Source organism: Rhopalosiphum maidis, chromosome 2, assembly GCF_003676215.2.
Source record: "Rhopalosiphum maidis isolate BTI-1 chromosome 2, ASM367621v3, whole genome shotgun sequence".
NCBI classification, from domain to species: Eukaryota; Metazoa; Arthropoda; class Insecta; order Hemiptera; family Aphididae; genus Rhopalosiphum; species Rhopalosiphum maidis.
In genome coordinates this window covers 25,296,327-25,321,900 of record NC_040878.1, presented here as the reverse complement: position 1 = coordinate 25,321,900, position 25,574 = coordinate 25,296,327, and the positions used below count along the sequence as shown (strand labels likewise).

General features: G+C 27.1%; 4 protein-coding genes across 5 annotated transcripts; 2 read left to right on the top strand and 2 right to left on the bottom strand.

Moving 5' to 3' along the window:
- Nucleotides 1–479: 479 nt before the first annotated feature.
- LOC113551692 (T-complex protein 1 subunit gamma-like) lies at nt 480–3,469 on the bottom strand. Its single transcript, XM_026954088.1, has 2 exons — nt 3,241–3,469; nt 480–2,129 (listed from the first exon to the last, which is right to left on the bottom strand). The coding sequence occupies exons 1-2, from the start codon at nt 3,332–3,334 to the stop codon at nt 568–570; spliced, it is 1,656 nt and encodes a 551-aa protein (XP_026809889.1). The 5' UTR covers nt 3,335–3,469; the 3' UTR covers nt 480–567.
- A 224-nt stretch (nt 3,470–3,693) lies between these two features.
- LOC113552199 (E3 ubiquitin-protein ligase RFWD3-like) lies at nt 3,694–11,961 on the top strand. 2 transcript variants are annotated; one of them, XM_026954946.1, is made up of 10 exons: nt 3,694–4,111; nt 8,321–8,436; nt 8,522–8,697; nt 9,397–9,736; nt 9,870–9,997; nt 10,059–10,199; nt 10,324–10,551; nt 10,619–10,844; nt 10,912–11,358; nt 11,478–11,958. In XM_026954946.1, the coding sequence occupies exons 2-10, from the start codon at nt 8,331–8,333 to the stop codon at nt 11,735–11,737; spliced, it is 2,052 nt and encodes a 683-aa protein (XP_026810747.1). In that variant the 5' UTR covers nt 3,694–4,111; nt 8,321–8,330; the 3' UTR covers nt 11,738–11,958. The 2 variants fall into 2 exon arrangements, with proteins under 2 accessions (XP_026810747.1, XP_026810746.1); XM_026954945.1 differs by lacking the exon at nt 3,694–4,111 and having other exon boundaries at nt 8,310–8,436; nt 11,478–11,961.
- A 550-nt stretch (nt 11,962–12,511) lies between these two features.
- Nucleotides 12,512–17,037, bottom strand: LOC113553075 (transmembrane protein 19). The gene is made up of 8 exons (XM_026956214.1): nt 16,615–17,037; nt 14,751–14,939; nt 14,410–14,514; nt 14,181–14,318; nt 13,971–14,120; nt 13,794–13,898; nt 13,465–13,680; nt 12,512–13,069 (listed from the first exon to the last, which is right to left on the bottom strand). The coding sequence occupies exons 2-8, from the start codon at nt 14,905–14,907 to the stop codon at nt 12,912–12,914; spliced, it is 1,029 nt and encodes a 342-aa protein (XP_026812015.1). The 5' UTR covers nt 14,908–14,939; nt 16,615–17,037; the 3' UTR covers nt 12,512–12,911.
- Nucleotides 17,038–17,195: 158 nt separating this feature from the next.
- Nucleotides 17,196–20,225, top strand: LOC113551346 (integrin-linked protein kinase). Its single transcript, XM_026953540.1, has 9 exons — nt 17,196–17,447; nt 17,537–17,702; nt 17,795–17,987; nt 18,080–18,160; nt 18,403–18,598; nt 18,666–18,909; nt 18,990–19,089; nt 19,209–19,339; nt 19,399–20,225. The coding sequence occupies exons 1-9, from the start codon at nt 17,359–17,361 to the stop codon at nt 19,543–19,545; spliced, it is 1,347 nt and encodes a 448-aa protein (XP_026809341.1). The 5' UTR covers nt 17,196–17,358; the 3' UTR covers nt 19,546–20,225.
- The last annotated feature ends 5,349 nt before the right edge of the window (nt 20,226–25,574 follow it).

The window sequence follows — 25,574 nt, the reverse complement described above, 5'->3', positions numbered from 1 at the left end:
ATTTTGGAATGTTCAATTTAAATATTAATGAATTATCTAGTAAAGATTAAATCTATAAGAAATACCAACTACTAATTTCCATTTTGAGTAGTTGTTGATTAGTGTTATAATAATACAGTATATTGTCATCTATATTCCAAATTAATTAAGAGATTTGATTCAAGCCCTAATCATACTAAATTAAACAACCATTGTTTTTTAGGAACTCTGGAGAAATTAAATTTGTTAAACAATTTTAATCTTATCATGATTTAACTAAAATTGTGTATTAAATATTCAATATTAATAATTATTAATTTTGTTTTTTTATTTTTATTTTATAATTGACTAATTAGCATCTTTTAACACTAAAAACTAATAATTACTGCTAGAAAAATAGTTCTAAAATAAAACCACAAAATAGTAAAAATTATTTTTATTAAATAAAAAAAAAGTTTAAGCAGAATTTGTTAAAACCGTCAAAAAAATTGACATCAAAATATTAATAATATTAATAGTGTTTATTTAGATTATATTTTAGGAATTTGTGAGTAATAATAATTATAAAAAACTAAAGTAAATTAAAAATTATTCTTTCATGGACTCTTCAGTAGGTTGAGCTGGAGTTTTTGGTTGTCCATCATCACCCTTCTTTTTCGTACCTGACACAATATCATCAATGCGCACCAACAATATAGCAGTTTCAATTGCAGTTTTGTAAACTTGAGACTTTACAACAATTGGTTCCCAAACTTTTAGGTCTTTCATATCAGCCATTTCACCGGTTTCACCGTTTATTCCCCAACTCTCGTTACCGCTTACTGCATGTTTGGCTCTTAAAGATGTCATTGTTCTTATTGTGCTGACACCACAGTTCTGCAAAAGTGTACGTGGAATAACTTCTAATGCTTGGGCAACAGCTTTGTATGGCCATTGAGTTACGCCAGCTATTTCAGCACTTTTTTTAACTAATGACTGTGATATAGCCATTTCAATAGAGCCACCACCTGATACTAATTTCGGGTTTAGCATAATATTTTTAGCTACATGTAAAGCATCTTGTAAATTACGTTCAACTTCATTCAATATGTCTTTGCTTGGTCCTCTAAGTAAAATAGTGCAAGCTTTTGGATTAACACATTCAGTAATGAAAGTAAAATATTCATCACCAATCTTTTTAATTTCAAATTGACCAGCACCAGTTCCAACATGACACTCCCGTAATTCATCTGTACGTGTAACAATAGTGGCATTACAAGCTCTTGCAACACGATTATTGTCAGATTTTCTCAAACGTCTTAACACTGATATGTTGGCCTTTAACAAGAAATGTTGTGCTAAATCAGAAACTCCCTTTTCTGTACAAACCAAGTCTGGTTTTAGTGCAATAATATCAGAACATATTTGTTGTATATACTCTTCTTCAATCTGTAATAATCGTGTAAAGTCAGTTTCTTTGACAATTTCAACTTCTGTTTGACTTTCTCCTTTTTTGAATTCCAAAGAACAATCTAAAAGAACGATTCTGGGGTTTTTTATAAACCTTCTCATTTTTGGATGTGTTACATCTTTGTTCAACATAATACCATTCAATACCTGGGAATCTTCAATTGCTCCACCTGGTACTTTTTCAACTTTAGCATACCTCTTTATATCGATTTCAGTACGACCTTCATCTTTAATACTAACTGTTTTAACAGCATTCAAAGCAATACTACATGCCAAATCTGACCAGCGACCAATGAACTTGGTCCCAACACAAGATTTAATTACTTCAATTAATTTAGGTTCGTCATCTAAAGATAATGGCATACTATATTCCTTATCTAAGAAGTCCAACATGTCTTCTAAAGCTTGACGATAGGCTCTGATTATGACAGTGGGATGAAGTTTTTGTTCTAAAAATTGTTCTGCAACGCCAAGAATTTCACCTGCAAGTACAACAACTGATGTTGTACCATCCCCAACTTCTTCATCCTGAGTACGTGCAATTTCAATAAATGACTTAGCAGCAGGGTGTTGAACTGTGATTTCTCGTAAAATAGCATTTCCATCATTAGTCATTACGATTCCACCCATTGGGTCCATCAACATTTTAAGCATAGCTCTGGGTCCAATACACGTACGTACCACATCAGCAATTGCTTTGCCTGAAATAGAAATTGATTTTTTAGTTAGTACAAATATATAATGAAATAACTAAAAATTTAAACTGACTAACATTAGAATAATTAGTAGTATGTAAATTTGAATTACATTACGATTCTAAGATGCAAGAAAAAAAAACTAGTATTTAAAAAAAAAAAAAAATTATAATATTATAAGCTTTAATACTAAATTAATTTAATTAATTCCAATTGTTTTAAATATGTATTTTTAAGCATTCTTGTGAATTATAAGTCAAAATTCATATTTAAGCATGATATAATGATTGAAATCAAGTTAATGGAACTTAAGTAGTTTATAAAAACTATAAAAAAATATTTAAATATATTTATAAATTATCAAAATAATAATGATTAAAAAAGTATAATATCATATATTTATTTTATTGCACCTAAGGCATACAATTTTTTAACAATAAAAAGATATGTATAATCATTAATGCTTTTAGTATGCTATTAAAACCAAATCATATTTTAAAATAGACATAATTTAAAATATTTGCAGTATCCTACAATTTAATGTTAAAGTAATTCAAATTTTAAACAATGAAAAAATTGTAAAACGGATGCTCCAAAATGGCACAAAATATAAATCATAATATATTACACGTCATGTTCTATTAAACATGGGCGATACAGTTAGAAAGTATAACATATATTTTCAAGTCATTTTTTTTTTTTATATAATAGACAGCAATATCTATTCTTTTAATGGATTAAATTGATATATTTTATAGGAACATTATAGTGTGTAGTAGTTGCTAGCTGCCTCATTAATATAGCCAAAATGTTCAGATTAATACTTAGTAAAATTGAATGATCAAATACTTTTGATTCACATGAAATTATATTGGGTGAAAATATTGTTGACCATGTTTTTTTTAATTAAAACTGTATATTGACTTGTTAAATAGGGCATATGTGAGATTAATTGATCATTTTTTTTAATGTTAATACAAATATAACAAATTTAATAGTAATAGTAATATTTATTAAACATAAATGAGTTATAGAATTATATTATTATATTATAGTAACACGAATTTAGTAGAATTTGCAAGTATGGACAGAAAAACATGACAATGAGCTTATTTACCAGCGGCAATGTTCTCCAATTGAACTTTATGTCCAAACTTCCTTTTTGTATTAGCATTCAATACTAAAATCGGAGCACCACTCTGTGACATCATTTTGATACAGTAGAATTGAAGTTGATTGAGTAAAATAAAAAAAAGACTTCAATTTACCGAAAAACTTTTAAGTTTTAACACAAAATTTACACACAATTAGGACTAAATGCATGTGCTTCTTATCTTAACACCTTATCAAAATGTTAATACAATATATAATTCACAGGCGTCAACCATTATTTCATGTCTTCATGATGATCGACTGGTGTAGGTAACATACTAATATTGTTCAATCAGTGGAACCACTACAGCATTTCGAGTTTTAACTCGTGGTCGCCATGCAATAATATTATTATTTTTGTTTATATTTTCGTCGGCATCCTGACAATTTTCTCCGGCTTCTGCGCAACGCTCGTTTATCATTATAAATAGTGTTTAATGTTGTAATATATTTGTATTTACTATTTTGTTTTGAACATCGATCGGGATTCGGGAATCATCCATCAGGTCTATAGTGGCTAGCCCACTAGGGACAGTACCACAGTAGGCCAGTAGGGAGTAGGACCCCAGTTGACACTTAGCAGTGTATGACTATTGTTTAGTGGGTGTCTCGAGTTAAGATATCCATTCTTTATAACTCTTTTCACTGCCACCTGTGTCCTGTCAACAGCCGCTGAGTAACTACTTAGCACATTCTTGTAAAGCGTCTGGCATTGATCAAGGAACGACATTATTTACTTTTCTGAAACGTGTTTTCTATGGACCGGCGTCGAGTCAATTCGATTCAGTCGGATGATCAGTAGTGGTTCTCTTCGCTTATCCAGAAAAAAGTCCAATGTAAGTATGTGACTATGAACTGATTTGAAAAAAATCAGAAGTGCAACGCAGGAATTTTGTGTTTAGTACGATTTAATAATCCAAAATAACTTCGATTTAAGTCGCCATTTTGAACTCGATTACACCTCTTAACACTCCCCCTTACTTACCACCTCATGACCACCCAGCAATCTATAATTTTTATGTTGAGTTTTTTACTTTCGTACCTATGTGTTTTGATGTTAAATCAAATTTAATGTAATTGTTGTATTGATCAGTATGAGTAGTAGCACTGAACTGACTTTTTTGAAACGAAACCTAAAATTGTTGTTTTTTTGATTTCTAACTTCTATGTTTCATGCAATCATCAAGCATCAATTATAATTTATTTAACATCTTTTTTAATTTTATTAACTCATTTATCCTTAAAACTTAATTATATCCACCCACCCATTTAAGAAGTGAAGTGATTACTTCACATGACGTGAGTTCGGCGCCATTGAGCGTGAGTGTAAGATTTTCAATAGAAAATAAAATATTCACTGCTACAGAAATTGAGTAGATTGATCTGTCATGCATTTTGTATCGTGTGATGTTAAATGTACAACCAAAATTACAACTTTAAATATTACTAACTATTGTAAAGTTTGCCGTAATAAACAGTTTCCAATTGATATATAGTGCTGATTTGGACTCTTGGAAACAAAGTGTGTATTTATATAACTTATTTAGAAAGTGGACTTGAAAGTCTCAATCTATAATGATTTTACATTTTTTTTTTTTTTTATTGAATGTATTTTTAATATTTGTTTATTTTTAAATACCAATTAATTGACAAATTAATTAGTATTTTTCAAAATATGATTTTGAAATTTTTTAAAAGTAATTAAAATAATATGTAGGTATTAAAATACTAATATTCAAATGTAACTTTTTTTTGTACTTGGTCTGACACCATTAAGTTGGTTTAATAATCAAAATAAAATAAAATGACACATAATATCTGTGTATAATTTTATTTTATTTAAATAATAATATTAAAAATAACAATACTATTCAAGTAAAACAAATAATGAGCAACTTTAATTATAAAATATTATTCAAAAATACACTGAGACTTTTATATCCGTGTCAATTTTTATTGAAAATATTCAGGGGCGTCATTTGGACCGCGCAAGTTATACATTTGCGTATTTAAAATTCAATATTGCAGTTATTTGGCCCATTTTATAAATTGATTGGCCTGAATAATTGATAGTTGCTCGCGCTTAAAGTGGACTGCTCTATACAGCATGCGTATTAAAAAAAAAATTGAAATGACGCCACTGAAAATATTCTATTTATACTAAAATAGAATAGTATACAAATATTATGGATATATTTACTTGGTCATAAAAACAATTGATATTTCCATGTATTTAAATAAGAATTTTATCAAAATTATGTTGAAAAAAAAAAAAAATATCTTGAAAATTACAAATTATTTTATAGTTAGAAATTCATAAAACTTTTTATACCTAAGATTTGAATTTATAATATGTCATTGCCAGATAGATTGATATGGCTGTGGCGTTGCTTTTCAATAGGTGTTGCCCAAACTAATCGGGGTGTGTATACCTATAAATGTCTTATTATTATTAATTAATACAATTTCTACTTTTTGTTTTGAAATGAAAGAATATTACCAAAATATTTTATTTTAAATTAATAATGTAAAATCAGTTTAAAAATGTTTTGTGACAATTATTGGTTTATTGATATATTTTCAGTAATAACATTCTAGTACAGAGAACTCCTGGTTTTTTGTAATTGTGCCGTCACATCAATCTATGAGGCAATAACTGTACAAAGTTCTTTATATTTTGCAAACATATTAAATAAATAAAAAAAAAAATTTCTACTGGAAGGTAAATTAAATTTTTTATGACTATTTAAAGTTTAAATTTTAATGGAATTATATATTCATCTGCAGTATAATAACTATTTCTCCCTTAACAATTTTTGTTTTGTATAGTGATTCAAAAATGAATAACTGTATATACTTGAAATTTTCACCAAATAATTTTATTATTACGTTTTACAGATGGCATAATTTAAAAAATATTTAGAACATTTTGAGCTTTTTATAGATATAAGACATTTTTGATTTTGTTTGTTATATTTTCTATAATTACCAATAACAAAATGTTGGATGGGTCAAAATTCTTGAAAATTTAATACAAGGTGCCATATAAATTACTCTAATAGCTGTATTAAATTATTAAAATCACAATTTTTTATTATATACATATGAAGTTTAAAATTGTAAAAATTTTGAAAATTACAAACTACAAGTATTGTAAAAGTCTTTAATTTTTATAGCTAAGGTTTGGAAATTTAATATTATATGATGAAACCATTTTCATTGTTTTACGGTATTTACTAAAAAATATTAAATTTTGAGTTATATAAGTTGATAAAATATAGAATAAAACTATAAATAATGTATATTTTATAATGATTAAATTCTAATAATACAATAAATGCAACATTTACAAAAATATTAAGTAATAAATAAATGACTAATAGCTAAATCAAAAAACATTTCATGAAATATAGTTAGTGATTTAGATTGGTAGACCATCTTCGCATAGAATCATTTTTATATACAATGATCTATCATTAAATTCAAATTTAATATACCCATAACAATAACTTACTTGACACTTAATATAAAGTATAGCGGTACCCACTTTTCTACCTTTTTTTTAATATTCATATATGTAAAAAATGGGTAATTTTTAAAACAAATTTAAACAAAATAGATTTTTTGCTGTTGTGTGTAATTCAAAAATAAATTATAGTAGAAATTTGAATTTTTTACCAAATATATATGTATATGCTAGCTGTATTGTCACAGGTTAAAATTAATTTTTCTATGATTTTTCATTTTGCTATTTTATAGGAATCTATAGGAGCTGCAAAAATAAGCTATAAACATAGAATCTCAAGAAATCTAATGATATATTTTTTATTAAAATGGTCTTTCATAACAGATGGATAGAAAAATTATAAATAAAGATTTAATTTTTTGTTATAGACATCAATCAGTAGCATAATTATTAATTGGCAATAATACTATTTACATAATATTATGTGTATCTATTTATATTTAATGTTTATACATTTATTTACTTAAGTTAATGTTCAATTTTGAAAATATAATAGTTTTCTAAATATCTCTTATATGCAATAAGTACTCTATACAATTTTTCCAGTAAATTTTGTTTGATGTGTCCTTCATTATACCAACGGAATTATTCTTGTTCAATTATTGACACCAAATATTTGTTTTAGCATTTTCTAAATATGTATACAACTTGGAATTAGTCTAATTTTTATTATTAATTTTATAGGTAATTAAGTTTTTCATAAATTGTTTTTATAGTTATTAAAAAGTAGTGAAATTACATTTTTTTTTAATAAATCTTCAAATTTCAAACTTTTATCTTTTTTAATTCATCAAAAATCATAAAAAGATGTTCATAAAAATTAATAAAATTTATAATTTTTTAAGAATCTTGAAAATATTATACATATTCATAAGATTTTTTTTGTTAGAATTTAAATAAAGTATAATTTTAGGCCACATATATTTTTTGATGAGTGATTGAAGTTCAATTTTTTACAATATTAGATATTCACATGTTATAACACAAATTATTTTTATAGAAATTTATATGTATCTTAAATATATATGCACAATTATTTTTATTAGTGTCTGAAATTAAAATTTTATTTAAATTTGTCAAGATATGAACGTTTAAAAAATATTTAGTAGGCAGTTGAAAATAGTAATTTTTTATTGCCGTAGCTTGAAAATTTAATAAATATAATACAATATTCTTCATTATACTCCAGTCACTGAGAGAATGCTTCTGGGCGGCGACTAAAATTTGTCTGTTCTCGCGCATTCCCACCTCTAAGCCCTCCAAAACACTGGCTGCCGTAGTGGTAGAGTGGGAGAAATTTAGGTACGAATCCGCAAAGCTCAATCATTTGTATGTGCGAAGGAGTAGCGCTTTCTCAGTGGCCGGAGTATAGTTGTTTTTACAGAAACTTGAAAATCTCAAAAATACATTATATGCAATTTTATGTAATAAATAAGGATCTTAGGTTGAATATGATTTATATTGACAATCTACTTCAAGTTTTAAATATTCAAAAGTGTATTGTTTGTATGATTTACAGAGATAAAAATATGGGTAGTCCATCAAGATCAAGATGGGTAACAAATGACGAAGTTATGGAAGTAGATAATTTATATTCAGCTTTTTTTGCAAGAGATAATGTACATGTATCAAATGGTAAAAATAGTTAATATTTTAATGTTATATGTTTTACATTAAAAAAATTATTCTTACCATTATGATCTCTATTATTATGGTATAGATGTACCAGAAAATGTAGCTGCAGGTCCCAGAATTAATTCACCTATGTTTGGCTCTGATCCACCTCCACAAAATGAAGTCAATGATCCAATAGATCCAGTAGATCCTGTACATTTAGTTCATCCAGTTGATCCAATAGATGCTGTTCAATATGATGAAAGTAGTTCAGATTCAATTGTAAGTTTTATGTTTTATATTAAACATAATATTATTGGCAAAATATATTAAATGTAGTTTTTTAATTGTTTGTTAGAACTTTCTATAGGTACAGGCATACTCTAGCTAATACAATTTCATTAAGAAGACGCCATACCCACATATATTTCTCTGTCTTACTAACATACATCGTAACAAATTTTCGTTCAACAGAATATTTTTTGTGATGTTAGCTTTAATATCAGAGTAAATTTACCTATTATTAAATTTAAAGCTAAGAATATTATCTAGACAATGACATATGTTTTTATTGATATTATTATTTTTAAATGAGTTATAGCTATGTAAAATATTACAAATTTAAAATGATAATATCAATAAAATCATATGTCTTTGTCTAGATAATATTCTTACCTTTAAATCTAATAATAAGTAAATTTACTCTGATATTAAAGCTAATGTCACAAAATGTATTCTGCTGAATGAAAATTTGTTATAATGTATGTTAGTAAGACAGAGAAAGACATGCAAGTATGGCATTCTCTTAAGTTTGTTTAAAAATAATAAATTATATTGTATTATTTTTTTCTTAAATTTAATTTAAAAAATCAACAATTTTTAACTTGTTTTTTTTATCATAAAATTGAACTATTAGTATTTCACTATTACTATACAATTTATTATTGTTTGTTAATCATCATAATAATTAATTTTTTTCAGGATTCTCGTTCATCAAGTGTAATATTGATGTCAAGTACTCGAACAACTCCAAGACCTGGAAGATTTACAGAATCTTCAGAAGATTCTTCAGAAGAATCTCTAATAGGATTTCCTATAGATCCTCCAGCAGGATCTCCAGCAGGATTTCCTACAGAATCTCCAATGGATTCTCTAGCATCATCTCCAGAAACATCTCCAGAATCATCTAGAATGGGATCTTTAGAACCATCTCCAGTGGGATCTCCAGCTACATCTCCACCAACATCTCCAACAAGATCTGCAGCAACATCTTTAAAACGTACTTTAGAAGATGCAGCCACTACATTACAAACTATTAGCGGTAAATTATAAATTACATAAGTTTTCAATAAAAATTGTTATTTTTTTTTATTTTTGTTTTGTTATTAAATAATTAATATATTATATTAATTATATTTATTTAAAATATTAATATTTACATATTTATTTTATAGATAATCCAGATGAAGCATTTGCCTGTTCAATATGTTTAGATACTTTGACTAATACTGGATCTCATAAACCAGCATGTTTGAAATGCGGTCATATTTTTGGAGAAAATTGTTTACAAAGATGGATTAAAGTAAATATTAAGCAATGGTTTTTTTAAACATGATTATATGTTTTATATTTTCTTTTATTAGGTTGGATGTAATAGGGATGCAAGAAGATGTCCAACATGTAACACTAAAGCGAGTTTAAAAGATATTAGAGTTTTATATACTAGAAATCTAGTAGCAGTTGATACTGCAGAGATAACTGCTCTTGAACTTAAAGTGGAACAAGTAAGAATTAATAAAATATATTTATTACTGATACAACAATTATTTTGCTCTAAACATATTTGGTTCGGATTATTAAATAATTTTAATATATATTAATTATTGTTCTTGTTTTGTTTTTTCTTAGGAAAATCGGGCAAAAAATTTAATGCATTTGGAAGCAGAAAGATGGAAAGTGAAAGCTACATATTTAGATAACGAAGTAAAAAGATTAAAAACTATAGTGAATGCAGAGTTACAAAATAAAGCGTCAACTAGTGGTCCAACTACAGTACGGCAATGCATAAAAAAAATTAATATTTGCAAAAACCTAGGCTGTAGGGTTATGGCATTTAATAAAAATAATATGATGATGGTAAGTGTTAATTAATAGAATTAATTCATTTTTTTTTTAAATTATCATCAAATTAAATTATCATCAGGTGGTGTCACAACATTCTGATACAACATTATTTAAGTCACACGTAATCAGAAAAATGAACGGAGCAATACTGGAACCTTCTAAAGAATGTATTTTTGCACATAAAAAACAAATTCGTGATATGGCGTTTCACCCATTTGAACATAATCTTTTGGCTTCTGTTGGTTTGGATAAAACCATAAATCTAACAGATTTAAGTATTAACACGGTGGTTTCCTCTGTAGATGGTAATTATATTAAGTTTTGTAATATTGTCTCAATATAATTTTTTATTGATTATGTCTAAATTTACAGTTTCTGAACCATTGTGGTCATGTTGTTGGGCTGGTGATAATACTAACGTGTTGGTTGCGGGTGGTCAAATGGGGTCTGTATTTTATATTGACCGTAGGTATATGAAATTGTTCAACTTTGAACAGATTCGAAAACCTGGTTGTGTTTCTCTTAATCCACTCCCACCGTCATCATCTCGATCATTCCTCAATGGTGGAATTTTTAAGACTAGAATGGATTTCTTGTCTGTGCTTGAACAAGACCCTGGACAAGAACTTAATGTATATAGAGAGGTGGAATTGCCATTAAAAGGACTCTGGACTAGTTCTTATTATGATAGTCAATCTAATCTACTCCTGTCATCCGCTAAACCGTGTGGTCCCAACAAGTCTGTTAGACATATTGTGTCTAAATTGGCTGATTTTAATCCAGAAGGTCCTTTATTAAATCCAGTGGTCACATTTTATGGTTAGTTTTGACAAAATTGTATAAAGTATTATCGTAATAACTATTTATCGTGTGTTTTTAATAATTGTTTATAATGTATTTGTATTTTATATAATTAATTATACTTGTAATACTTTCAGGTGGAGATAAGTCTACGCAATTATCTCGCTCGTGTTTAGTTCCACCAAACGGTGGATACAACGAAGATATGTTAGCGTGTTGTTTTGATGAAAGATCAAGCACCATCAAAGTATTCAATATCAATGCAGGCAATAATGTTCACAATTTCCATGTTACTGAAAACTTTTTGGATCTATGTCCCTTACCTGGGCTAATCATAAATGGTAGACGAACAATGGCTGGTTTGTCAGAAAATGCTATGAGTGTTTTTTCTGTTTAAAAAACAAAAAAAAAACAGAAAACATTCTGTTTTTATTTGTATATGCATTTATTACTTTTAAATTTAAATTAAAGATTTCTCCATGAACAAAATTGTAGTGAGTTATGTGCATATACTCGTTCATTTGATTAAATATTGTGTTATCCTATATTCATTTATTTTAAACTTAGTTATTTAATAAGTCTGATGTCTGTTGACATACAATATTATGTATTTGCTTGTATAAATATTTTATTGTTATGATTTATTTGCCATTTAACTTTAATTATATTCTTACTTTAAATTTTCAAGATTAAAATACATATTTATTGTTTTGAATTTATAGTTGAAAAAAAATAAAATAAATGTGTAACATAATGTGTTTATATATATCATCAAAACACAATATTATCACTGAAATACAGATTTTACAACACTATAAAACTATAGAAAAAGTATTAAAATTAAAATTTTTAAAAACAAAATAGAATTCAATAGTGGTTTTATCAACAAGTTATGAAAATAAAAATCAACATTTTAATATAATGTCAGAACAACATGTGATTTATATTTTCAGAATTCAATACTTTTATTTTAGGTTGGCTTATATAATAATTTAAAGTATAAAAAAGTAACTTACTAAATGCTATTCATCGCTGTAACACACACAAAAAAAAAAAATTGTATTAATATTTTTAGTTCATATAGTTTAATGAAAATGTAGTTCTTGACTATCTTATATTTTTTTTTTCACGGGTATTTTCAAGTATGCATAAAATATTACAAAAACAAATATAAGTAATATTATTCAAATATATTTTTAAATTTAGTAATAATTAAGTAACAACTTATTTGAGGGTTTGATATGTATGTGTTAACTTTAACCATGATATTTTGCATTAATTCAAATTAAACAAATAAAAATAATTATACAATAATTTAACAATAAAAAAAAATATACATTTTACGGATAAAAAAAAAAAAACATACTAAAACAAATATTTATGTATGTATAAAAAAAGTATATGATATAAAAATTGCAATTTAATATTTACAATAAAATATTTCAATCAGTCTAATTTCAACTCTAATGAAAATAAAACAATATACAAATCCAACAAATGTTTAAATCTAGCTATTCGAATGGAATAAATAGTCACAATTAAATAAAAGTCACAAGTGATCATATTTATGTTTATGGCCAAACTAAGTACGCAATTTTTGGGGTTAAGATTCCCATTATCACACTTGATATCAAATTGACACTGTGATTATCCAAAATTCTTCTCCCAGATATGTGCACAATGTCTTTGCCAGGGTGTTCTACTATTGTTCCTGTTTTTCGATTAAAACCTGAATAAAATAAGGTAATTTATGTATTAATTATCATTTTAAACCTTAAAGTTTTAAATATATAACTTATTTGAAATTGGTTGAAGAATTTTAAATAACCATAATATACTATTCTCAGCTATTACACAAATAAGCCTTTAAAAATAATTTTTATGATGAAAATATTTTATAAATTAAGATAGTAAACAAGTATCAGTTTAATAAATCTAAAATTAAAAAAAAAATTATCAAAATAAAACTAATTTCATCATTTTTTACTTAAGATATTTAAATAGTAAAAAACGATGATGGAATAAGTAAGAAAATATTCAGAAATGTGTCAATACAGTTGTTTAATAACGATGAAGAATAATTATATTTGTTAAATAATACAATAAGAATAAAAATATAATTACCACTGTATTGTAAGGTGGCACCTAATACTGAATCTACAACACTACCAATTAGTCCTGCAAAACCCCCAGCTACAATTATTGGCCATTGAGCAGGACTTCTGGCCAACATGTCAGCGTCAATTGTATAAATAAGCATTGCATAATTTGCTAATCCAACAACCATGCCACCTAATAGACTGACAATCAATCCAATGACCGACACACCTCCGTTTGTACCTAGAACATAAATTCTACAAATAATACAACAATTTTTCTAAAATACAAATCAATATTAGATTATAAGAGTAATATATTCTATATAGTAAAATTACTAGGTCTAAAAAAATTACCTTTGGGAACTGGTTTACCAGTTGTTATCAATATGGGTAAGCCTGTATCCAAGACTGTTGCTAATTCTGAGGCCCAAGTATCACCATTGCAACTGGAAAAAGCACCTAAACAATAAATAAAATTATACTTAAATTTTTAATAAGTTATCCAATAGGGTTACAAATATTAAGTCTTACCAAGAATACCAATGGATAACCAAGAAGGCCGATAATAACGATTAAAATCAACAGGTAGTTCACCACATCCAACATCTAAAATGTACAAGAGTGCAAGTTGAGTAGCCATGCCTCCATTACACAGTACCTGTATCCAGTTTCTTTGACCACCTAAAATTATTTTATAAAAGTATTAATCATAAACATTATCGATATATTCTATATTTCTACCTTCTTTAAAGTCAGGTTCCAATTGTTTTTTAGATTTGCTTCGAAATTTTGTCGCTCTGGAAGATGTAACAAAAAATGTTAGCAAACAAGCCAGAAATCCATAGCTGCTCAATGTTAATACAAAACCAACAATCACACCTGGATTATAATAAAAAATATAAATGGCATTGTTTCAATATTTATTGATTTAGAGTTTAGACTGCATAAAGTGTTTAATAGAAATACTAACCTAATAGTGCTCCGCTTAGACTTAAACTACGTTTGGTATAGCCCCATACAGCAATAAATAATGGAATGAAAGTGGATATAAACCACCGGAGAGGCGAGAGTCCTTCTAAAAATTGTATAAATATATAATAAATAAAATTAATTTAATTGAGTTAATTGATCTTCAAGTTACTTTGAATAAGAATAAATTATAATAAAAAAAAAACAAATATCTTTACATTTTTTTTTAATAAAATAATTAGAAATTTTGTAGTTGTGATAAAATATTTCTTTTAAAATGAAAATAAAAACACAAAACATCTAATACTATAAATTTTTATATTTTTAAATTAATGAGTTTACCATCTAGTTCATTTACATTATCGCCATAAAATTTTCGGAACAAAATATTGCTAATCCATAAAATCATTGACAATGGAATAGAAACCATAGTTAATGCGACTGATATGGTTGGTTTAGAAACATTCATGTCTTCAGAATCACTTTTAATTTTGGTCATGTTGACGAAAAGTGAAAAATTGTTCTTGTACACTATAAAACAGAAATTACAATAATTAATATATTGTTAAATAAATTAAATTTCCAAGGTCTCCACTTCAAAAACAACTACTTTATCAACAGTAATAATACAACGCTTCATAAAATCATAACAGTATTATTATGTAACATGTAAATTAATAGTTTTTAAATTTAGGTTGATTGTATAGTTGAGTTCAGTATATTTATTAAATAATCATTAACAACTAAGATAAAGTTAATATAGAATGATGGCTATAATATTATTATTGCTTAGTTTTTAATTATTTTTGCATAAAAACCCATTTGAAACAGTTTATATTATATATAAATTTATAATTTAATTATAGTTAAAAATATAGATTATTTATAAATAACAGTTACATATTAGGTACCAAAATTATCTTCATTTTTTGGGAGGGGAATACTGATGCTAATAGTTTAAAAAATAACACTAATAAATCAACAAAAATAAATAAAAAATAATAACAAATTGATGGTAGTACAAACAATAAACAGTTTTAAAAAGACTTTTCTTCTATTGTATTCAATACAACGTGAAAAGTATTTATACAAATTGTACTTATATAAATTAAATATGTTTAAATAAAACCTACTTGGATCATACCTATCTTTTTTTTTTAAATTTTTAACCAACTATAAGGGATGCTCTATTTATAATTAAGACATATCCCAATTTATTTAAAGTGATCTTTAAACCATAAAAAAATTGTAATAATTACTATGTAATACAATAATAAACTAACAAATCATAGTACTTAGATACAACTATTTACCACTTCATTTATAATATTAATATTAATATTAGTAAAGTTATCATTACACAAAATTACATATAAAAGATAAAATGATTATTATATAGAAGGAACAGAATTTATTTTTCTCATGCTTTAAAATTAGATTATTAATTATTTAATTATATATGATACATGAACATAATTAAAATAGTTTGTTTTAAGTATGTAACAGTCAATAGCCAATTAGTATTAATAAATTAATAAAGGTATTTAATTAGGTATCCCAATGGCATTGATCTAGATTACATAATATGTAGTGAACAATTAATAAACAAATAGAAAAAAATATTGTACATAAATCTATCATAAGACGTCAAGTAAGTAACTACTATATTATAATTTGTCTAATTTACTCTCTAAGAATATAACTATTCACTAATATGATATTTTTTTCAAAACACTATATAAATTAATTAATTATTATTCCAAAACTTTCAAACGAAATGAAACTTTTTTTCAAGATTTTTTGCTTTGGCGAATAAGATTTATACCAAATAAATTATATATTTGTATTTCCTTACATGTTTTGATTTCAGGCTTTACAATTAATTAAACTATTAAATTAATATTAATTATGATATAATAATATTTTATACTTGTCAGAAATGATATAATAGTTATTATATTCTTGTAAAAAAGGCATTTGCTCGTGAATATAAAATAAATAATATGAATACCTTTTAGTACATTACTCTGACATTGGACACGTTTTAAAAGAAAAACATTACCTTTTTTTATACGTTTTTGAATGAATCATGTTAGACACTGAAAAACTTTGGCTGATTATCCAAGTTTTAACAATAATAAAGTTAAAATTATAAATACCAAATAATAATATAATTTTCTGCGGACCGGCAGTAATTTGTAGTTACCTGATCAGCAAAAAATTAATGGATAATGTCGACGTGTTTAATAGAAGATAGACATTAGACAAGGCGATGTGGCCATAAAATATAAATCAAAGACGGTAGTTTAGACCAGATAATCGAAACGATGGAAATCATTAATAAAAGTCGTGATCCGTGACATGAGTATTATTAATATTACAATATTGAATACAGAAATGATTTAATATTTTTAAACTTTGAACGCACATGAGCGGCGCGGCGGCGGCACACGAAGACGTTAGTCGTAATCGCACTACGACTGTAAATAGTGTAAATTTTCACACAATCCGACAATCGTACTATTTATACGTGTAAGGAAGGAATTTATGAGTTATTGGCGACGGACGGACAGCCGACCTGTCCCTATAACTCCTAAACCTGCTGCTGGCTGCTTTATCAGCAGAGCAATATCGTAATCAGCATTCAGCGTACACAGCTGCATTATAAATAATTATAATCGTGGGTGCAGCTAATACATAGATAAAAGATTGTTTTCATAATTTATGGAGCCGTTATCAGTGTTTTCAATTTAAACAGCTGCCGAGATAATACTGTTTATTTTGGTATTGCCAAATTTGGAGTGTTTGTCCGCGTAGACGTCGCAGTAACACACTAATACAGTCACAGTGCGTAGGATCTCCAGCATCCGCCTGGCGAGTCGCACCTATCTAGGCCAATTTCGTGGTGTGATTTTCGTCCTCGTGTCCAGTGGTTTCGTTGATATACGCGATGGAAGATATATTCCAGTGGTGCCGAGAAGGCGTCGCCATGCAAGTGCGGGTCTGGCTCGACGACACCGAACACGACATGAACCACGGGTGAGTTAAATTATACCTATCAACGCGATAAGGTGGGCGGAATGTTTTGGTCAACCGACGTTTTCACCCTTCGCCTAACATTTTTCCAGGGACGATCATGGATTTAGTCCATTGCACTGGGCCGCTAAAGAGGGGCATCTGAAGATCGTCGAGATGCTTGTGCAGAGAGGTGCCCGCATAAACTCTACGAATCGAGGCGATGACACGCCTCTGCACTTGGCTGCAGCGCACGGTCACCATGAAATCGTTCACCTGGTGAATATCTAGCGTTTTTGTTTCATCTCTGCGAGTTCTATGTTTATATTGACATTGTTTAATAGTAAACATTGTGTTTCCTTGTAATTTAGTTGTTGAAAAACCGTGCTGACATTAATTTCACTAATGAACACGGTAACACTCCGTTACACTATGCTTGCTTCTGGGGCTATGAAGCAATCGCTGAAGAACTTATTGAAAACGGTGCTTTGGCTGCCTTGGCCAACAAAGATGGAGACACTCCACTAGACAAGGGAAGAGGACCAATTCTAAAACATTTAAAAGGTATTGCATACGTGATGATAAAAGTATTTTCTTTTGTCTTTTCTTATTGTCTTGACCAATAATAATAAAAACCAAATACATATTTATTACAGATTTGGCTTTGCAATCCGGACAAGATCTTACTAAAATCAATTTCAAAGATCAAAGCTGGTTGGGTTTAAAAACGAGAAGCCGTAAGTTAATTTGCTATGATTTTTTAGCATAACATGTTTCTATACTATCATAAATTGAAAATATGTTAGTATTGTACTTTTTTTTACCTATATTAATTTTGCTAATAAAGTATTCGTGGACCATCTGTTACTTTTGTATTCGTCAAAGCTTCATTCGTTTTATGTATTTAATAATTTTATTCTATCATTGTAAGTTTACATAAATAATTAAATATTACTTAATTATTTTATAAATGGCTTAGGAGATGCTACATTATCACGGCATAAAGGAATAAACTTGAGTGATCTTTACTTGCACACAAAAATGGCTACATCACCCAGTGGAGAAACATGGCGTGGTCATTGGCAGAAAAATGACATCGTCGCAAAAGTATTGGCTGTACGACAGTGTACTCCTCGAATATCAAGAGATTTCAATGAAGAATTCCCAAAACTTAGGTAATAAATTATTTCATTGATCATTTGTCTTTAATCAATTTTTGTTCAATCATCCTTTTGATTGTAGAATATTTTCGCACCCTAATGTGCTGCCAGTGATAGGATGTTGCAACTCCCCTCCTAACTTGGTGGTTATTAGTCAGTATATGCCTTGGGGATCGCTTTATACTTTATTACACGAAGGAGCCAGAGTTACAGTGGACACAGCCTTAGCACTTAGACTTGCAGTGGATGTTTCTAGGGCCATGGCATTTTTGCATAGTCTGGAAAGGATCATACCACAATTTCATCTGAATAGTCATCATATCATGGTATACTTACTAGTTATTTTATTAGTAATTTAATTGTTGTATTATTCAATTTAATGTGCGCTTATTATCTGTATCCATAGATCGATGAGGATCTTACAGCTCGGATAAATATGGCAGATGCTAAATTCTCATTCCAAGAAAAGGCAAGAGTATATTACCCTGGATGGATGTCTCCTGAGGGTAAATATTTGGATTTTAAATCTAAGTTTATTTATTTGTTTGAAACCATTCATAAGATTTTTAATAATACCAGATTGTTGTAAAAATATATATGAAAACTGTATACTTGTTATTTTCAGCTTTACAAAAAAAGCGAATTGATACTAATTCAGAAGCGTGTGACATGTGGAGTTTTGCTGTTCTTTTATGGGAATTAGCTACTAGGGAAGTTCCATTTTCTCATTTGTCACCAATGGAAATAGGGATGAAGGTATAATTTTTGTTATTTCTTAATTAAAATATTTTTTACTAAAACAATCATATTTTTAGGTGGCTTTGGATGGTTTAAGAGTGTCTATTCCATCTGATATTTCACCTCACCTCACCAAACTGATTAAAATATGTATGAACGAGGATCCGGGCAAAAGGCCAACTTTTGACATGGTGCTTCCAATTTTGGATAAAATGAAAAGATAATAATAAAAAGTAACAACATTCTTTAGTGCTATAGTGGAAGATGAAATCTTAACAGATAGGTCACTAATTTTTACACAAAGGAAAATTTCAAAGCCGATCAATAACTGTATCAAATGGTTAAAAATTTAATATTTATATAATATACATGTTTTTAATTTTGTTAGAATGTTCATAGTTTTATTTTTACTATAAAATACTTTTTATATACAAAAAACAGTTGAAATCAAGTATTAATATTTTATTAAAAATAATGTAGGTATTTCAACATTAAAATTTTACAGTTCAATTAATATTTTTGGACTACTATAATATTCCAGCGTGAGCTTACTGTATTGTGCAGATTAATAAAGACTTAAAAGTTGATTATGTATTAACATTAGGTATTAACTAATTAGTATTTATTAATTTATCATTAAATATATTATATTGTTTTAATAAATATCTAGTTACAACACTGTATTACTGTTTTAGAGTTGAGTGGGTGTATTTTTTTTTTAACTGATTACTGGTATAATTTAATTAAATTTCATAATGCGACTAAACCATAATTTTGTAAATGGTCTGGCACATAATGTTCTTTTAATTTAATATACATTATATACACCCTCTGGGCTTTTTAAGTTTGTGTTATAAACAAAATCTGTTATAGTTGTCTATTATAGCCACAGTAATATCAAAACTTTAATGGATTATTGCTCCAAGGTATATATTCTTGTTAATTGGTTATATCCTGTATATTTAGGTATGCACAATGTGCTAATTATCATAACTGTATCAGACAACATTTAATTAAAAGTTTATGATAATGCTTTATATTAAAGTAACCTACAAATCTAAAGTTGAGTGGACTGAAATAGTTTCAATAAATCTACTCAAAACATTTTATTTGTCTAATAATATGGAGTGAAAATTAATTTATACATTACTCGGACAGAATACAGGTGGTGTAATTAGGAATTAATATGAGCTTACATTTTATATACTTAACTTGTTTTTTTTTTTACAATAACATATAATAAATTTTAGTTTTGTTAAACCGTAACAATTTGTAATAGATTTAAACATTTATTTTTTCTAAAAATTAATATTTTTATTGAATATGCATAATATAGCCAATGGCAGTGTTTTTGTCAATTATTGTTAATGTTATGGCTAGGTACATATGCAAAAATTAATTATTCCACGATAGTGAACACATCGCGTGCCTTATTATACAGTTTGTTAAAATAAATTATCGTACTGCTAATAATTGTAAAATAATAATAATAAAAAAAATGTATTACTAATCGAAATATGTTGTTGATTTTGTTTACCGACCTTTCTATACTACTGTTGCCGTTCCCGCAGTTAAATTCAAACGAATTACGAATTTGCCGTCGATATACCCTCGAGGATTATGCTATTGGAATTGTGTATTTAAATATTTAACGAGTGAAACACACACACGCACATATACATATGAATATTACAATTTAAAATATTAAACACGCTAATCCGCTTCGTCGGAGTCTCGTCAAATGGCAATAGCGAATTGTTCACTATTCATATAAGTACATATTTTATGTTACGCAAGAGACACATTACCGTCGAAACCAAATGCACTCTAGAAAAAATGAAAACGAGCAGCTGGAAAACCTGCTCAGCCAATATTTTAAAACGGTATGTTTTATTTTTGAATGTTTACCTATAAAATACTAATTTTTATAGAACTATGGATTGTTTATTTGAAAATTTAGCTGATATTGAATTGAGTCCCGTAAATACTTTTGGGTTATCGGAGTTGAGTCAGACCAATATTGTTAAGTTGTTTGAGTTGAGCTTATTTGCCTATTATTGATATATATTGATTGCTTACATTGTGTTTAATAATAATAATTATGTGTGATATAATAATGTTTTTAAAATAATAAGAATAGTTATATATGTATATATAACAATGTTAATAATTAACAGTGGATAGAAAAAATTTAAATGTTACAGATTTTAAAAAGTCAAATCTCCAAATTTGCTTATTTATATATTTGTGTTTCTGCTACCGTAAAAATTTTTCTTTTTATGTATCAGACTGTATTCCCAGAAGAGTGTTCACAAGAATAAAAATATTTGGATGTTCCGAATGAAAAAAAGCATTTCATTTTGAGTGAATTTTACTGTGTAGGTAAACAGGTAGTTATGACATTTTATCTATATGGACTAAGATATTAAGATAATAAGCTGGACTCAATTCAAACACATACAAGTAGCATGGGCTTAATTAAATATCACACGCTTATTTTTATAGGTAAATCCTAGGTTAGGGTCAAAGGGGTCAAAGGGTACTGCCGTACTGCACTTCTTACCAAAATTAAAATGATCGACTGCTACGACTAAAATGGTTTCTTCACAAGATAATTGACAGGCATGGCCGTTTTCGACCTAAAATGTACCCTTCCCTTTTCGACCGATTCACTTTTCGACCAAATTTAAAAAAGACCGATTCCCCTTTTGGCCAAAATAAAAATTATAAGCAAAATAATATTTATAAATAATTTTTTTTAAATTATAGTAATTATATAATTATGTAATTTTGAAAATGATTAAAAATATCAGTTGCAAACACGATGACCACCGATCAAATAATTAATGACAAATATTATACATAGATTTTAATCATTTTCGATATGTATAAGGTGTAACATAAAACGTAATACATTAAACTTTTTGTATCGTGTAATTTTCAAAATTACCTATTTTATATTACTATTATACTTAATTAATATTGAAAAAAATTGTATATCATTATTTTATATTTTTATATAATATTATACATATTGTTACATATTAACTATAAAAATAATATTATAATATGCTTATATTTTAAATAATTTTCTATATTTTATTTTACAACATTTTATGCAACTTATATTTTTAATCATTTTCAAAATTATTTAATTATATAATTGCTATAATTTTACAAAAATGATTTATAAATATTATTTTGTTTATAATTTTTGTTTTGGTCTTTTTTAAATTTGGTCGAAAAGTGAATCGGCCGAAAAGGGAAGGGTACGTTTTTGGTCGAAAACGGTCTCGCCCCAATTGACAAAGGATGGTCTAGGGGCTTTTTGCCTTTTCTATAGTTACGACTTAATTTCATTACATTTCTACAGATAAAGATATAAATACCAATTAGGTACCATAAGTCTTCACTTGGCTCGTAACTCGATTTATTTTTATTTAGACTATAAAAAACAAAACAAAAAATAATGGAATAATTAGTAGGTAGTTTCAACTATGTGATCATAGGTGGGGTGGTTATAGTATTAATTAAGAAAATTTAAAGGTGGAAAAACATAAAATAGATAAAAAATGTTTTTTTTCGATGGGAGAATAAAACATGTTGAATATTGAAGGGTATTTTTGAAGAAGATGAAAAAGGACGATAAGTTGGTTGTGTTGACAATTTTGGGCAGTCGAATCATGGCAGGAAAACAAAGTGTGACCAAATCGGATATGGGAGAAGTAGGTCATGCATTTCTATATAGTAATTAAGGTTGTATATACCTAATAGTCAGAGGTGGGGTTGAATAGTTGGAAAAAATATTGTTTTTATTAAGTGGTTTCCAAGTAATTTATTCATAGATTATTTTTGAATATCCTGAGGTTAGAGCTGAAGTCAGACCACAGGATTTTGTTTTATTGGATGAGCACTTGAGAGACGGCAAATGCCATTCTTTGTCATATAGAAAATCTTAAACGACACTTTTCCTAAATGAATAGTTAATAACATTCTTAATTATGTACTACTCAATGGAGTATTTATTTGGGGCAAAGGGGCCCGCCCCCCTTGGTCCGTGTAGTACATATAATAGTACAACACAATACTACTCAGTACTCGATACCAAAAAATGTATGATTAAATAATGATTTGATATGAAAACCAAAATAAAAATAGTAAAATGTAAATACGCATTGGTTTGTGATACCTAGCAAAAGATAAATTTGCCATTACCAAATATAGTATTGAAAAAAAAAACAGAGTATAATAAAGAATATAGTATAGTAAAAATATATAGTATTTGACTAGAACGTTTGTTTGGAACCATTCGGGCAATAGGTCGATACCGCATTTGTTGCTCAGTTGCTGTTTAATTGCCAATAAAACGCGTAAGTCTAATCGTGTAGTTGTCAACAACGTATTATTTTACTTGTCAATGTACTTTATATAACTTAATTATCTACTTGTGTATATATTTTAATATTTGTATAAATTGACAACCGAATTTAAAAATATGCAACAAAATAAAAGAACATCGAAGATAACTAATTTTTTTAACTCAACACAAAAAAAAAAATTAAAATAGAAACTAACGATGTCGTGGATGACGGACAGCAGCAGTCACAGTCTGACTCACAGAGTCATATACGTACTTAAATTGTTACATCTTAATTAAATATTAAATAATATAATATACTAAAATGTATGATTTTGGTATTATATCTGATGGGTAATCGGGAAAAAAAAGCCCCGTATCAACTAAATACGTTATTTGTTATTTTATTATGATTTACATAATTAAATATAATCATTACATTTATCTATGCAACATTTCTTTGATATATCTAAAAGTATAACTGCAATCTGCATTTAACATTGTCATTCGTGCCTACATAATTTAAAAAAATGTTCAAGGGTAAAAATTTAAAATCATTAGAAATAATTAATTAATTATCATTTGTATATAATTTAAATAATTTATTTAACATTTTTTTAAATAATTAATATACAAACGACAAATTAAAATTATTTTAAATTTGTACCCTTGAATATTTTTTAAAATATGTAAGTATAAATGACAAATAACAATTATTGACAATGTTAAATGCAGATTTCAGCTATACTTATAAATATGTTAAAAAAGTGTTACATAGATAAATGTAATGATTATATTTCATTATGTAAATCATAACAAAATAACAAATAATGTATTTAGTTGGTAAGGGGCTTTTTTTTCTAGATTCATCTGGTGGGCCTCTCCCTTGAGAGATTTTTGACTACGCCACTGGTACTACCTATTAAGTTTTTATATGATATTTGTTAATTATATATAGTATATATAGATAGGTACGATCATAGCTAAATATATGTGTATATATATTAAGCCTTGGATACGATATTAATATTGCTTACAGTTTAAAAAGTTATAAAACATTTAGTTCATTAAACATAGTGTAAAATTTGTTTAAAATTAAAAATATTTTGACTGTACTCGTACTAAGTCGTATATACCTGAATATGATCTTCGGATTTTTTATACAACGTGATTGCCGAAAAAGTGCTAGTGAATCTGTAAAGCAGACACCGGTAACCTGTGGTCCGCCTACCTTTATTTTGCGACCTCGAGGTAATATGGTATAAAATTTTAAATTATAGATACTATAAGCTCTAGATATGTACGTGAATATTATACGATTTAGATTCTGAGTGAATCTGCATTGATTTTACAGTGATGTGTCGATGTGTATGTGTGTGTGTGTGTGTGTGTGTTTTATGAGAACATTAATACACTATAAGTTGTTAATAAAATGATTAAATTTTTAACTCTGAAGGTGATTTGAGATAAAAATTGGAACTAGTTTTTACTTTAAAGAGGTAAAAATTAAAAATTCCTAGTATATTTGGAAGAACAAACAAAAAGTTAATGGATAACAGAAATATTTAAGCTAATCCAGATTTTGACTAAAAATTTTTTTTATTTTGTTGTAATTCAAAAACATAACCACAGAAACTGGACATTTTCATTAAGTATTTATATTAACATTTTCTAAAAATAGTATAATTTTTAAAATATTTTGATTTTTTTCTAAGTTATTTATGAACAATTACAATTTTCGATTTCATTTATTTATTTTTTAAACATGGTTATAAATGAGTAAAAATGTTTGAAAATTTAATATAAGATTCTTTATAATAGTATATTTATCAATAATGAAATATCAAAAATTTAAAATCATAATTTTTTTTTATCAAACATACTTTAAATTTATAA

What these genes read in the sequence shown, in the direction of transcription:
- LOC113552199 (XM_026954945.1), top strand. Translation starts at nt 8,310, where the DNA reads ATGATTTACAGAGATAAAAATATGGGTAGTCCATCAAGATCAAGATGG. An exon ending in GGTGGTTTCCTCTGTAGATG is followed by an intron (nt 10,845 to 10,911) that starts GTAATTATATTA and finishes CTAAATTTACAG; the next exon opens with TTTCTGAACCATTGTGGTCA. An exon ending in TCCAGTGGTCACATTTTATG is followed by an intron (nt 11,359 to 11,477) that starts GTTAGTTTTGAC and finishes TAATACTTTCAG; the next exon opens with GTGGAGATAAGTCTACGCAA.
- LOC113553075 (XM_026956214.1), bottom strand. Translation starts at nt 14,907, where the DNA reads ATGACCAAAATTAAAAGTGATTCTGAAGACATGAATGTTTCTAAACCA. An exon ending in GGAACCTGACTTTAAAGAAG is followed by an intron (nt 14,121 to 14,180) that starts GTAGAAATATAG and finishes AAATAATTTTAG; the next exon opens with GTGGTCAAAGAAACTGGATA. An exon ending in TGGTAAACCAGTTCCCAAAG is followed by an intron (nt 13,681 to 13,793) that starts GTAATTTTTTTA and finishes TTTATGTTCTAG; the next exon opens with GTACAAACGGAGGTGTGTCG.
- LOC113551692 (XM_026954088.1), bottom strand. Translation starts at nt 3,334, where the DNA reads ATGATGTCACAGAGTGGTGCTCCGATTTTAGTATTGAATGCTAATACA. An exon ending in ATTGGAGAACATTGCCGCTG is followed by an intron (nt 2,130 to 3,240) that starts GTAAATAAGCTC and finishes TTTCTATTTCAG; the next exon opens with GCAAAGCAATTGCTGATGTG.
- LOC113551346 (XM_026953540.1), top strand. Translation starts at nt 17,359, where the DNA reads ATGGAAGATATATTCCAGTGGTGCCGAGAAGGCGTCGCCATGCAAGTG. An exon ending in GAAGAATTCCCAAAACTTAG is followed by an intron (nt 18,599 to 18,665) that starts GTAATAAATTAT and finishes TTTTGATTGTAG; the next exon opens with AATATTTTCGCACCCTAATG. An exon ending in CAATGGAAATAGGGATGAAG is followed by an intron (nt 19,340 to 19,398) that starts GTATAATTTTTG and finishes TCATATTTTTAG; the next exon opens with GTGGCTTTGGATGGTTTAAG.